Consider the following 15,628-nt stretch of genomic DNA (forward strand, 5'->3'; position numbering starts at 1 on the left):
CCAATCAGACTGCAGTGTTCACAGCTCCACCTTTTAGTACCAGATCTGTGTGCTAGGTACCCCAACAGAGGGGGGGCCAAACATGGGGACGGTATGGAACGGTTCTGTTGGTACCATCCACAACTTTTCACTGTGGGAACAGAAAAAAGCGTACTGAACTGAACTGAACTGAACTACATACTATATATGCTCGGTTTAAATGCAACTTTAGATTGCTACCTAAGACATACATCAGTGTTCAAAGATAAAAAAAAAAAGTGGCATTTGTTAAATGACAAAAACGACTGGAAAAATATGTACAAAATAATCACAGGAAAGAAATGGCCACAATATGTAAAGGCCTTCATGGTGCATGTGGGTGCTTTATAAGCAGTAACTAGCGTGCTTTCTGCATCACAGAAAGACACTGCTAAGAAAAAGTCAGACAGAGATAAATAAAATCTTTTTTACCACGTAAACCAAACTAATTTGGAAGAGAAAAATAAAATATGTAATAAGATTATCAGCAAAAAATGTCCATTATTCACATTTGTCACAGTTTAAAGACCAAGTTCCTGGTCTGATTACGATCTACCGTACTTGCCACAGTTGTGAAATGAGGGATCATTACAGACATTTCAGGTCCAAGTAAAGTGGTTTCGATAATCTTGATAAACTGTTGGCTTGTTTCCAACCTGTCTGATCATCAGACTGCTCACTTTGTGCCCCATCTGACTGCGCTGTAGCGATGCTATCTGAGCAATTAGTTCTGTGAGTACTGTGTTACCTAAACCAACAGAAAGCTGACCAAATCTATGAAAATAAGATCAAGTTATAATATCCCAGAAATTAACGTTAAGAGTCCCAGAGAGCATCTTTCACAGAGCTATCTATCTTCTGGATCGCACAGCAACCACCAGTCATGGCTCATTTTCCAAGTTAGCATCTCATCTCTATCATATAACGCATCATTAACAGACTATTATTCAGTGCATCCAACAAGCCACTGCAGGCAGATGCTGAGTGCTGGCTCTATCCGTCACAGTTCACACACACACACCTGCTCAGCTGCTTCATGTCTTTGCAGGCTCCAATAAGTGACAGGGCACCTTTTAATAGTAGCTATTAAGCAGCTTCTAAAGCTTCAGCCTGACAAAGGAGAAACAACATCACAGGATCACAGGCAGCAAACCTACAGGAGAGGGAGGGGGTTGCGTTGGGCCCTAGGCTCTACTTCTGGGACTAATTACGTCCGACTACAAAGGCGGGCGACTCCGAGGTAATGAATTAAGTGGAAGGATCTCGTGCATTCCGGCCATGTTTAAAATACCTGTGATGTTATCTTGTCACCGGGGCCACGAGCTGCGAGGGGAGCGGATGTTTAACATCAGTGTCTTTGTTCGTCCCACTTCTTTTTATGTTCTTTCAAATGTGTAAAACCGCATGTTTCCTGCAACTGAAATGATACTTTCAAAATTACGTCCTTCAAGGTTTGTTCGTTTTCCTTGAGCATGCTTATAAAGTTTTATTGATTGTAAGTGTCGATGTCAGCACCTGCTCCTATTTCTCACTTTTTCTTACATTTAGATGACATCATCTGTAGTTTGACCGCTTTCTCTGCATGTTTAGAGCAGCAAGACTTCACTGTGGACTTACCTTTCGTACTTACATTACATTAATTTAACTCTGATGCATATCTTCAAAGCCCTAATGATCTTAAGATACACTGCAGAAGATAAAAGCATGAGCAGAACTTCCAGCGGTGCTCCCACTGTAACCAGTTTATCCTGCCACTTGAAGATTAAAGCAGATGGCATACGTTTCTGTCAGTTTCTTTGGCATTATCATCTATAATAAAAGACAGAAAGGCTTCAGGGACTTCTGATGTTAACGTTATCCAAGTGAACATAATACAGAGCAGTAACAGCAACAGTAAACGAGGCACTGAAAGCTTAATGGCTAGATGTACCGATAGGTCAACGTAGAATGTTCTATTTCCATAATATATACCATACTGCCTGAAAGAAAAGCTGTGTGAATGTTTAACATGCTGCAGATTCATGTCTCTTGAACTGTATGTGGAGTTCTGGTGTCATATGATGTGTGTTAGTGTGCCAGTTGATGATAAGCTTCTGAACCAGAGCGTCTCAAACACATTTATATAAATATACGTGATGATAAAACAGTTTAAGAAGCTGATGTAGACTTTGAAACTGGGCTTCAAATTTAAAGACAGACAAACATGGACTACAATTTGTAATCTATCAGCAGAGAAAGTATGGGGAAGTATGACCTAAAAGAACAGTGGTTGCCAACTCTTTTGGCTTGTGACCCCAAAAAACCAAAGCAATGTCCACTTGAACCCACTGTCACAAGTTGCATGTGTCTATTTTGTCTGTTCAAACTCAAATTTAGGTCTGAATTTACGCTCTACTAACATTTTAATGCCTCGTGTCCACATAGCTCTGTGGATGAATACGACTCAATCAGAAGTCTATTCAGTCCTCTAAGAACCTCTGTGATCTCCAGGGAAACTCCTTCCATTTTTTCCAGTCCACTTTTTCCTCGAGTACATTGACAAAACTGAACAAACTTGGAAAGACCGTACGGATTGAGGACTAGCATACTGTGATAGTAGTAGTTAGTTGTTAATTAGAAAGTTATCTAACTCTAACTCTATGTATTTGCTTGCCAGTGTGGCAAAGATGATATTCAAATGTAATTTTCTACTTACCTACAGTACATGTGTTATTTTTACATGCATGCACTTTATTTTGCATCCTTACAGAGGCCAACATTCAATTTCAAGCACAAGGTCACCTGTGGGTATGATGTATCATGGACACACCATGCCGATGTAAAACAGCAGGTATAATTTGCTCCTCTTCCTCCTCCAAAGTTATCCCACCATTCAAAACGATACACCAGGACAATCGCTATTCTACAGGGGACTTTACACCTGCTAACGGCTAGGTTTAAGATTTAAGTTGTAACTTATACCTTTGTTTGAAATATTTTAGCCGGTGCGACCCTTACACCTTGTTTTATTTCATGTCTGTATTTCTGTGTATTATATGAAGTCTGCCCCTAGTGTCAACGTAAAGAAATGCATCTCTTTATAGGTGGATAAAAACGCCACAACAGAAATGGCAGACAAGTCAATTCTGAGAGTTCTTCGCCATTGAATCGTGGGGAATATGCACATGGAGCAGTACAGAGACAAACACGTGACCAATAAGGCTGTCAGCTGTGTCGCCACTTTTGTGAAATAATTGGTCAAAAGAATCCATGTTGCACGCACTCAATATGTTGCACAGCTACAGTAGCATGCTGCCAACGTTAGCTAGCTAAACATGCCATTGAACTTTTCACTTAGTATATATAGAGATTTATCAATCTGTGTTATAGTTGACGGTTTCACCACTCGATGTTACTGTTGTTATTCTGCAATAGCTGTAGGTTAAGGTTGCATAGTTATCACCTAATCATAATGTCGTCCCAGTTTAAGTATTTTGTTGTCGATGGATTAACGTTAGCTATTTTTAGCCGTTAAACATACGACTGATTTTCACAGATTGGCTACAGGAAGTCAAAATATCATTTTCTGCAACAATGTATTGGTTCGTTTGGACTTTACGTTTGAATAGCTAAGATGAACCTTACATCTCCGTGATGCAACCAAACTTTGACACAGTTCAACAATCAAACTAGTTCTCAACGCATCATTTCGTGTGGATGTTACACCCTTAACTTAAGAGAAAACTTAGCTGGTGCAACAGGCTGCTGAAACAGTAACATATTCGACAGTCCCTATATTCGTGCACTACAGGAGTCTCACCTTTGGCATGGGGAACTGGCAGGACCCTGAGCAGTAGTAGGCATCAAACGACTTGGGTGATATAATCCATTCACTCCATCCGATGTCAGCAAAGTCCACTTTCAGGTACCTCCGAGCGCAGTTCCTGGGCTCGTTCCACTGCTTCTTTCTTGCCTTTTTAATCGTCTGCTCGTCGAACTGCAGCAGGGGCATCTTGTGCCGCTGGTTCTTGCGTGTCTTTTTACGCGGCCGACGGGCCTGCTTGTTTTCAAAAGGTTCATACGGACTCGTCTCATCCCACCCGGTTGTCTCGTACGGATACTCTGGCCCGGGAAGTTCATTGTTTTGCAACGGGAGCAGAACGTTCACCGAGCGCTTGTGTCTGGGCTGCGGCTGCTCTTGTTCAGTGTTGTTTCGCTCACGCAGTCCCAGTTTTTGGAAGCTGTGTGAAATGGAGCCCTCCCCTCCCACCGGGTGATGTCTCTGGAGGGTGGCTACCACACTTTCAGGTTCTGAAATGGCAGAGTCATTGGCGTAGACCAGGATGTAGGGTGAGCGGTCAGACAGGAGCTTCTTCCATGGCTGAGGTCCTTGTGAGGCCACATCGATTCCAATGAGCAGCTCGTCGTGGTGTCTGGCCTGGTTGACCACACGAGTTATGTCCTTCCACTGCCAAGATATGAAGTCCCTGTAGAGGGTGGATACATTGATCCGAAAGTGTCCTAGAGTCCTTATCTTGTTATCCACAGAGGCGAAGCTCCAGATGACCATGTGGATGTGGTTGTGCCTCCTCGGGCCGTGGCGTCCGCAGCTTTTGGACCTGGAGCAGCCCTGGGTGCTGTTCTGAAGGTCTCCAATGTAATAATGAAGAGTGGCTGACAGAACGTCCTCTGACTTGGTGAGGGAGGTGAGGTTGAAAATCTGCAGCTGCTTCTTGTTTATCGTACCTGTGTATATAACGAGTGATATTATTTATACAATGCAACACAGTTGTGCAGGATCTAAAGAACTAAATACATAATAGTGCACAAAAATACATTTTCTCAGCCGTGCAGATTCGGTTAGTTTTATTTGCTCAGGTTATGAAATATATCTGTCTCTAAGCTGTCTGCCTTGCACACAATGGAAATTGGTTTGTGGTTCTAAAAGTTCAACAGCGGTATCTCTTTTTCAATATGTCCCAGTTACTCTGGATAATTCACAATAAAATAAAATGAATGAAAACGTACTTTTTCTTCAAAGGATTGTAATTTCACTAAAAACTTTCCACAGTGAGGTCTGTGGATCATCTGAAGGAAACAGGACTGTGTTTCTAGAAAGATTTGTTGCCTTGTAATATAATATTTAATAAGCTTTAAGCTACAAATCTGAAATCCCACTCATCTCCATTGTTGTGTGATGGAAACAGAAACCTCATGATCTCAAAACCTGGACAAATAAAACCAACATTTTCTGCATGGCTTGACACCACTTGGTGTAGTGGTGTAGGTTTGTAATTTGTGTGAACTGACCCTTTATATTTCATGACATACAGCTACCAGGCGATAGGAGGCAGTATAATCTAACAAACTTTGACCCGATGTGCAAACTGCTCGTCTTAACTACACACGTCCAAGTGATAATAACACAGCGTGGCCTGTGAGCAATTTAGAGCTTATAAGATTAAAGTCACCATTTCCTGGAGAAAACACTCTTTAAAAAAACACCTTTAAAACGCAGAAGCTCGCTGCGGTGAAAACTCCCCAGTTGTGCCGCATCACAGAGGAGCTGGGCAGCAGCCAGATGCTGGCCCGGGGGAAAATCTATCCAGACTATCTGACAGTAAAATCTGAAGGTGAGAAAACAAATGTGTCGGCAAACGATTTTGCATGCAGAGCTCTGATGTGGAATCTCTGATCCTGGCGCAGGGGAAGGAGTAACAGGTTGATCACATTTCCATGACTGGATCAACAGGTGTATCTCAGTTTCAGCTCAGTAAACCAGCACGTGAACGGCAACGGGTTTCATGGGGTTTTGTTGTTTTGTCAGTTTTAAAAACTAAATTATTACAGTAAATAGTTTATACTAAAATGCGCATTTAATGTGCCAAAATTGCGCACACATTGTGTGGCCACGGTGCACTTGTAATGTGCGGATAATTCCAACTGAGCAAAGCAGAAGACTTAACCAGATAAAGTTTATAGTAACAAGAAAATATACAACAAGACATGCATGTGTGCTCTCTTTAGACAGGCTGAATTCAGTGTAGTTAACATGCGTAAAAGTTTGGATACCTACCCCAGTGCGCTTTGAAACTGCGGACAGTGTTGCCGTCCTTGAAGGGAAACCCAGCCCGGTTGTACTTCGCGTAAAGCATCTGCATGTGTTCCGTCATTGTATCCTGTAAAAGCAGATCCTGCTCGTGTTTCTCTGGGTGCTTTTTATCCTCCGAATGCGTAAAATCCACCTTTCGTCTCTCGGGGAAATTGTCTGTTTTCAGCATCGCGCAGTATCCAACGCACAGATAACTCCATCCGTAAAGCAGCACGACCACAAACCGAGAGTAGAGAGCCATGCTTGAGCCAAAGCGAAGGTTGCAGCAGAAAAAATAACAGTTGTGGAAAACCTAGCGCGTTTCCAAAAGTGGCCCCTATCTCCAAAAAGACATACCATCACCTGAGGAGTTACAGAATGATACCATCACCTTTGACACCAGTCACAGCAAGAGAGGAAGGTTTGCAGGAAAAAATAAGAGCGTTATCCAAGCTGTGCCTCTGCTTTTGATAAGTTGCAGGTCTAAACGCGCTGCAGTCAGTGAATGATAAAAGTTCCGGCGCACAGCAGAAGGTGTAGTGGAACAGATGCGGGAGAACTAAGCTGCTAAAAGAGCGACGCTCTTGGTTTTGTATCCGAGCTCTGAGCTGATTTCAGGAGCAGCAGTCAACCGTCCCCCCGTCTCAGCTTTCATTGAAGGTAAAGCATGTTGTGCTTGGTATTATAGGACTTGTGGGACCAGCTGGGTATTCCTCACACACAGACACACACACACACACACACACACACACACACACACACACACACACACACACACACACACACACACACACAGATGGAGAGAGAGAGAGAGGAGAGAGAGAGTTTCCTGTTGAAGAAACTTTTACGCACACTCAGCCCGGGGACAAATTATCTAATGTCATCAGGAGCTGAAGGAGGTTTGTTTTCTCAGTTGATTCGACATTGAAAAATATTTTATTAAAGAACATTCCGCCGATTTATTGAACTGATTTGAATATCTAAACCACTGCCACAGAGCAGCCCCTCCGTGCGTAATTTCTACTCCGCAGAGCTGTGCGTCTGGGCCGCGCTGCTGAATGAAGCGGCTTATTGTCGGCATTAAAGGCTCTCTCTCCTATTTAGTTTAGTTCAATGGAGTTAAGCACACACATCCTGTACCATCACGGTCCGATCCGGATGCTGTACTGTGCTCCCCCCCTCCTCCTCACTCCCCAACGTCCCCCCCAAAACAGCCCATCCAGGCGGGGTTTAAACACCCAGCCGCCCTCCACCCCCCGCCACTGGGCTTCTCTTTCAGGGGGCACTCGGGAGGAAATGATTAGGGCATTTCCCCGCCTTTGGACATCTGATGGCAATAATATTAGCATGCCATGTCCTTCATAGCAGTCGACACACTGAACGGGTTTAAGCCTTTCAACTGGGAGGAGATGGGCAGGAGAGAATCGATTTAAACGTGACGTCAGCGAGAACCTGGATCAACTCAGTAAAATCAATCCATCAATGGTGCTGTAAGACTGACATAAAGGAGACAGTAGAAAACATAAATGAGCCATGACCATAACATTGGAAGACACCAACTTGGATTGTTAAGGGACTGTTCTGTAATTATCAGAGGAGGAGGTGGCTGAGGTGTGTCTTCTTCTTTTTTTGACCCTCCCCGAAGCTACAGATATTTTTCTCTGAGCGACTAGTGAGAAATGCATGACCCTCCCTCCACCATAGTTAGTTATTAGATTTTTAAAACCTACCCTTTGAAGGAGATGAAAGCATTTGTGCACATGATGTGTCCAAAGACCGTAGGAAAATTGAAAATCCAATGATAATTTAGGTTTTTGCAGATTCTGGCTATGAAAAATTTAAGACCTTCCCCTGAGCCAAAATAAAAAACAGTCCCTCCCCAGTCTTTGAAACAAACAAACTGTCCCTAAGTTGGACTTTATTTGCGTCAAATAAAGTTTCACATGTTTTTTTTTACACAGAACACATATTGTGGTTTTTGCCCCTCATCACTTACATTCAAATAAATCTCTTAATGAGCAGAATAATCAGGAGGAATGATCACAGCAAGCAACAACTGTTTTCATGTTCATACGCACACCTGAGTATTGTTATGAGACAGACTTGAAAAATGTGAACCTGCCCTTTAACACGGGGCCTGCTGTACATTTTGAGGTGCACACCATTAATTCAAGAGCTCATCTGAAAGACTGGACTGAAAGAGCTCATCAAAACAGCTTCGTCTAAACAGCTATGTTGATATGAAATCTTAAAGGTATAGGCTATACTATGCAAGTACACACTCATGCAGATGTATTCCCTCTTAATGATCACTTTTGACCTGCTAGACCTGTGTTGGCTGTGCTTATCTTCTTCTTATTTTGTTGTGATCTGGACGTTCCTCGGCACAGGGTACAGGTGAAGTCTGGACTTTACAAAAAGGTAGCGACCAGGTACCAGACCATAAGCAGCACGCACCAAAGATGAAGCTATGAAAATCGCAGATGCAGGGCCAAACAACTCACAAATTTAGCAGTGCCAATCACCAAATGGACAAAGCTGGGGTTGGCTTTCACTTGCGCTGGTGATATTGTTTACAAATAGCCAAAAAGCCAAAAACTTTAAGCAAAACCTTAGAGTACTAAGCACACTGTGAATGGAGCAACTCACAAAAGGGAACTGTGACTAGAAGTAATTAGAACATTTATTGGGTTTAAACTGTAGTGCTACTGTATCCTATAAAAAGATACACAATTGTGAACACAAGAAGTGATTCACATCAGACTTGTTTTGCTGCTGCCAGACAACGAAGATTGATGAAACAGTTAGAATGAGGGTGAATTCATTCAGTCAAGTGTACTAATGAATTCCTCAAGTTTTACACAGCAGTCTGTCTTTTGATTCAGACTTTATCCTCAAATTGTCTGAACAGCATAACTGTTACCAGCCCTCAGATACATGTAGGTGCCTGTTACACCTGTTAGCATGTTCCTAGTGACACTGTCATCATTAGGCTAATAGAATGATCATGACAAATTGATGACAGTGTCGTGGTTTGCTTTGAATTTTGGTGGATGCAGAACCTGGCTAGTTTGTCTCAAACCATTTGAGCCTCAACTGTTGCTGCATATGAAATGTCAAACACAGAAAGATGCAGCTGTGTTAACAAAAAGGCTGAATTAATTAATGCCGACTATACACCAGAAAGACATTAAAAACACTGAAATCTGACCCTAGCAAACCTAAAACCTAACCCTAGAAAGTTTTTAGTCACACACTAAAAGATTTTGCAGGGTCACTATTTGCAAGACTACAACTAGATTCCTTTAGAGATTATTTCCCATCCTGCTCCTGGTGGAAAATATTACACCAAACTCCCGTTTAAGAAATGCGACATATTAAAGATTCTTTACCTGTCAGCGAATACACATAACTCTAGAAAAACAAGATAAAAGGCCTCATGTGTCGACAGTATTCTTGTCAATCGGGCATCAAAATAATCCATAAAGATAAAGTGTATTTGCTTACAAACTTTACACTTTGGATTTTGTTGTCTTAACTCGCTATCAGCCTCTGTTGATTAGGAGACTGTGGGAATGAGAGGTGAACTGTTACAAAAATAAAGCTTTCTCGCTAAAACGGTTGCTGGTTGGTGGATCAGATACACTCCAAATTTAAATACCAACTCTTGTTCACTCCAAAACACAAGTTTCTTAACCTTCTCCACAGTCCAAGAGAACAGAAACTTGCTCACGTTCTTGCACCTCTACGGACTCCCCTCTGTCTAATTTGCCATCTCCTGTTTGGTGTTGGAGAAAGTGAACCTATGGGTTGACAATGTTCGTGTCATTGAACTTCACTATTTGCATGAGCCAAGACTACAAACGTACAATAATATCAAACATGTTTGATTTTCTAGGAATGTCACAACGAGACTTATCACAACTTACTGAGACAGCTCTGACTGAGTTTTATGAGCACCTTACACCAAACGAACAAGTTCCCAGGAGAGCTCCACAACTTCAGCAAAACTCTTCGGTTTTATTCCAACAATAGAAATTTGTCTGACAGTGAAATTGCTTGAAAAGTTGTTTGGTGTAAGGCCAGCAGAAAGTGAAAGTGAGCTTGTTACATAAAAAAGGCTAAATAGTCCCTTTACTATCGAAGGCCCAGTTTAGTCTGAATCAACCTCTTTACCTCATGTTGTGTATATTAGGGGCAAGTCAGGCCTCAAACTAATAAAACCATGCTTCAGTGAAAACCCCAACAGCTTAAAAGCCCAATAAAAGAAATGATGAGGGATATAACCATTTAAATTAGACTTTATTGTGAAATCATTACTATTTACAGACACATCATCTGTCTGGGTGAGTTCCAGCAACTTGTTTTTTTGAGGTTTGGTCTTCCACAGAGGTGAGGCACATAAAAAGTTGCATTTCATGAGCGGCACTTGCTTGTTTGTCGATCCACCGGCAGCGTAATTGGCTATTTTTTCATGTGCACATCTGCTGTTTTGATTGGTAGGTGTTCAGAGCGACTGATGCCACTTTCAGGGAGGGAGAGCAGAGCAGGATGTTTCATCACCATCACTGAGCCACATGAATGAGCTGTGGTCTGTAAATCTAAACAGCTGTAGATGAGGGTGAGATGTTCATTTGCCACCCAGCTGGTTTGAGTTCTTCCTCCACACAGATAAAAAACAAAGCAGGGCAGATAGTGAGATAGTGAGATAGTCAGGTGGACAGCCCTCCCCCTGAGGTTAAATCTGGCCTTTTAGACAGAGGTCAAAGAGGAAATGACATTCCCAACACAACCCTTCAGCCAAATTTGAATTTGCTTCCTTTCCTTGTTAGTGCTGTTGGTGTTGTTGAGACGACAGCAAACACAAACCTGTTTTTTCCAGAGCTGCTTTGACAAAAACAGCCCAAAATAGACATTTAAAAATGTATTTATAGACATACAACAACAAAAACACATTTGGAAGTTGGAGAAGGAGGAAATAAATTAAAAGCCACCTCCTGTCCAGCCTGTTAATCACATTGATTTTTATAGCTTTTGAAGACTTTCACAAACTGTTCATCATCGTCCGAAAACAGGCCAGAACTCAGATCTACTTTAAAAAAAACCACTGACTAAGAAAACCCCAAACCAGACCCCCATTCCCCAAACCCCTGCTTTTACAGAACCAGAACCCACATCCCCATGTCACCACACATATTGTTCCAATGAGGCCAAAAAGAGTCCGATTCAGTCAAAACAGACAAACAGATGCAGCCGGTGAAACACTGCTCTGGTTGAGGGATATAAGAGCTTTGTGTAAGGATGAACTCATTTGTTTAAACCCCGTAACTCTTATAGATAAATTTTAACTGAATGGATGCAGGGGACATTGGTACAGTGGGAAGCATGGCTGCCACTATGTTGGTTTAAAGAAACAGTTCAACATGTTGGGAAATAAACTGTCTGGCAGAGACTTGGATGACACAATTAAAAAATTCATGTCTAAGCATTAGATATTAAGCTACAGCCAGAAGACAGTTAGCTTAGCTTGATGGTAGCACGCAAGGGGAAAAGGTTCATGGGTAAAACAATACAGGAAACAATATAGGAAATAGTCCGGCACAACCCCCTGAAAAAACACAATTTTGTCTTTTTCATGGTTTAACAACACATTCTCACTCCGACCTCGTCACATATCGACGTTTGGTCATGGACTTAACAAGTCCAGATACGACGTGCGAGGTACCCTGGGTGTGTTGGTTGTTGACGTTCTGGGACACCGTGTCAAGTTCTGCTTGTTACATGCATTGTCTTCTGTCAAAATACACTTCTGTTTTCACAGGAAATTTAACGTTTGCATACAGTGTCTTTCAAAATAAATGCACGTGGTTCGGTTCAGGAAGAAGGAACAGGTTTTGGCTTTATAATCTCACGGGACACGAACACCGCTCTCTCGGGTGAAAGTCGAAGTTTGCTGAACCCATCCACCATCCCTTCCTCCTGCACCACTCGGACTTCTGCTGCCTTAACTTTCGTTCTTGTCCCGCTGTGTTTCCCTCTGATGCCAATGGGCACCATTAAACTATAACAGCAACTGGCAGCTTATCATTTAAACAACTTCGCAGTGAAACCTGGTTGGGATTAAACAAATATGATATGCCGATCGTTGAGCTTGGGAGGTGCTCATGGGTGGATTTCCCCATTTCCAGTCTTGAAGCTAAGCTAAGCTAACATGGCTTAATAGAAAGATGAGCGTCTTTATTTTTTACTGTGGTGTACTGTAATATGGTGATACTCCCCAAGCTGACTGCTGGTTATATTTTTTCCTTGTGCATTTGATTCGAGATTGATATCATGAATACTGTGACACAGAACACAAGTACGCAGCGAAACACAGCAAAAAAATCAACATAATGCTTTTGGGGGAACAAGGTCGGTTTTCCTGACCTCGAGTTAAGGCATCAACCAATCATGTTGTGCAGAACCTACATCACGTCCTAACGTCACAATAATGACAGACTTGTTGCAACGGTCACAGGAATACACAGTTATTATGCGGGTGAGTATTTTGCATTTTTGTGTTGTGTATCTGTCCAGCCCGCCATGTGTAAGGGCCTTAACTCTCAGAAAGTAAATAAATATATTTCCCTCCAAACATGTCAAACTATTCTTTTTAAAAAATAGTATTTTGGTTGCTCTTTATGCTATTTTTGTGAGTGACAGCTTTATAAGAAACCTGATTTTTTTTGTACTTTGTTCCTTTAGTTTACATTTTCATTTGACAGCATTTTAGGAGCAATTAAAGAAATGGAGGAAAATGTTCACTGCTGAGTTAAAAGTTCATGTATGCATAAAGTGGACACAGTATTCTATGGTTGGGACTTCACATGAATGCCTCCACAGAGCTTGTACATGTGCAGGATGTTTCTTTGTGACCAAATGGAAAAAGTGTCCCCCCCCATATGTGTCTGCAGAGTCTACAAACTAATTTCTAAACAAATAACAAAGACCCTGTAATTTGTTAGCTTATAGACATAGATAATGTTACTTGTGGTGGGGCTGATTCCTACCATGTGTTCAAACAACAAATGCAAAAAAAAGAAAATGTAGTTGAAAGGGACAAACGTTTCTAAAAGTCTTCTGTGCTTCCTAAATAATTCCTAAAGCAGGTTATTTGTAGTGTTGCCTTCCATTAAAAAATGCCATAGTGAATGACTAATATGTAAATGACAGAGCACTTTGATGTCCTGTAAAGTGTGCCTTGCATCTGGGAACATGCGGAATGCTTTAAGCCCATTACCCATTCTTCCAGTCCAATTGGAGCTACCGCAGCCTGGGGGAGGACATAAAAGCAACCCCCATCATCTTTCAAAGCTCTTACGCCTTTAATTTGTTTAGACAAACAGCCCAAAACATGCCAGGCCAAACGACGGGACGAGCCCGGGGTCCCCGAGCAGGTTCCATTCCTCCGGGAAATGCCAAATAAACTGAGCCAAACTGGGTCTTCACTGAGTGGGAGAAAAGAATTCAAAGCCAAGAAACTTCACAGTAAAATTATTCAACAGCTTTGTCGGAGGGTCACAAAATCTGAAGTTGTCACACTAGTCCGTCCACTTCTTCCTCTGGGAATCCTCCGTTTAAAGCCATTTTGTTCACTGCGGCACCTCCACCCAGATGGCATGCATGATATGAGGGCAACAGTTTGTAAATGACTGCAGCAACTCAGTCAAATTAGAGGCTTCCAGTGCTCTCCAATATGTGCCATATGTATGAATGTGTCGGCAGCAGCCTCTGAAGCTCAGACTGTCCTGATGTTGTGGTCGTAGATGACGACATGGATGTAGAGGTCCGACTGTAGGAATGTCCTGATGGAGTCCTCACCAGGACCAGACTGGAACCCAACACAGAGTTAGAGCAGTTAGAAGGACATGTTTGGACAGTGTATCTCCAGTCTCTAAAGGTTCATTCAGTCTACATGCACAGTGAATTTCCACCTTGCTGTGTTCTCATAAACCAGTGTTTTTGCTGTCTGTGTTTATTCGCTAAGTATGTCTGAATGTGTGTTTGTGACAGTTCGGACTTATCAAAGAACTTAACAAAATGTCCTCTCTGTTCTGTCTCTTTCATTTTCTCTTTTAAATGATTTTTTTTTTTGCTTGAGCTAATGTCTTCAGCTCATGTGGACACATAAATGGTACCTTTCCATTAACTTTATATACATTTGCACTTCCTCTAGAATTTGCTTCACTTGCAGTCGGAACACACCTTGACACTTGAGGTTTTTAAAGCTGCATTAAGCAATTTTTGACCACTAGGGGGAGAATTACACCCAATATAGCGCAGGCTTTCCAAGTTGTTGGCGATGACCCTACTTAAAGGTTTTGTACACAACATTCAGATCATTAATATAGAAACAAACCACTATTTGCTATGTAAAGATACAGTGGAGGCCTAAGCAGAGAATGAAGTCACACTACCTCTGTGTGTTGTAATCTGAGCTTCCCTGTGTCCCTGTGTGTGAATACCACTGCCTAGCTAATTGCCACTGTTCTACACTGACCTTATATGGCATCATGGTTAGTAACAACTTATAATGGCGACCCAATCGGCTGCATATCACACCAACGTTAATGGCCAGCTTTTATCGTCAGTGTCTGATGCTGCAAGTCACTGCCCAAGCGCCAGATTTCGACGACTTTGGAGTGAGATGGGTTTGGTAATGCCCACTCTCCGGTTCCCCCACAGGTTAACACAATTAGCACTTTTAACTAGGGGTGACCCCGAATAGTCGATGATTCGGTGATTCGATTCGGAGAAGTCTGATTCGACTGCCAGTCTCGCCGTCGAATCGTCGCAAAATGTGGTTATGAAACAAGACCGTACCATTCTGACTATATGGGGGTGCTCACTGCTGCTGAACATCTTGATTTGACATAGAATGTATTTGTTTTCTAGTAATCCATGATATATAGCCTATTTTGATACAAACATCAGCCTCATTGCTGTTAATAAAAAATTGAAAATGACACGTGCGTTTAATCAGTAGGCATAATCATTACTACGCATGAAAAAATCACCCAGTTGCTCGATTCAAATAAGCTGAGGTGAGTGAGTGTGCTGCAGGACCATCAGAGCAGCATCGAGGCCTATGGTGATTTGTGGTGGCGGAGCGCATAAACAAACACTTTGGAGGAGGTATGTGCTCTCAAATCAAACTTTTTTGAAGGATTATTCGTTTACCTGAAGTGTCTTGAAACAAATTTCACCGCTGATTAGTTTTCTTGATAGACTCTGATTTTTTATTTGGCTGCTTTTTGTCTGACACGCCAAACAATTGAGAGCGGTGATGCACAGTCCGTGTGGATGAGCTTGTATGAACCTGAGTTGATTAATGAAGTAACTTGAAGTCAGAAAGAAGGAAAACTGTTTCTAAACCTTCTGAAGATGTTTTTGGATGTTTATTTGTGAATGAAATGGCAAGTTCTGACGAGTCAGAAACGACTCCTGTTAAAGACATGGATGAGACTGCAGCGCATCTGCGCTCATCTAGAGCATCATACC

At 42.0% G+C, this 15,628-nt stretch overlaps 2 protein-coding genes across 2 annotated transcripts in view; both read right to left on the reverse strand.

The window, feature by feature from the left end:
* The window catches only part of bmp3 (bone morphogenetic protein 3), a 12,627-nt gene extending 5,571 nt beyond the window's left edge, over nucleotides 1-7,056 (reverse strand). Inside the window, exons 1-2 of the mRNA XM_050051226.1 lie at nucleotides 6,074-7,056; nucleotides 3,818-4,743 (exon numbers count right to left, since the gene is read on the reverse strand). Of these exons, the coding sequence (XP_049907183.1) occupies nucleotides 3,818-4,743; nucleotides 6,074-6,350 (1,203 nt within the window). The 5' untranslated portion in view covers nucleotides 6,351-7,056. The remainder of the gene's footprint in view (nucleotides 1-3,817; nucleotides 4,744-6,073) is intronic.
* A 3,332-nt stretch (nucleotides 7,057-10,388) lies between these two features.
* cfap299 (cilia and flagella associated protein 299) overlaps nucleotides 10,389-15,628 on the reverse strand; it is a 127,385-nt gene continuing 122,145 nt past the window's right edge. The window contains exon 6 of the mRNA XM_050051227.1: nucleotides 10,389-13,958. Within this exon, the coding sequence (XP_049907184.1) occupies nucleotides 13,866-13,958 (93 nt within the window). The 3' untranslated portion in view covers nucleotides 10,389-13,865. The remainder of the gene's footprint in view (nucleotides 13,959-15,628) is intronic.

The sequence above is a fragment of the Epinephelus moara genome, chromosome 8 (assembly GCF_006386435.1).
Source record: "Epinephelus moara isolate mb chromosome 8, YSFRI_EMoa_1.0, whole genome shotgun sequence".
Taxonomy (NCBI): Eukaryota; Metazoa; Chordata; class Actinopteri; order Perciformes; family Serranidae; genus Epinephelus; species Epinephelus moara.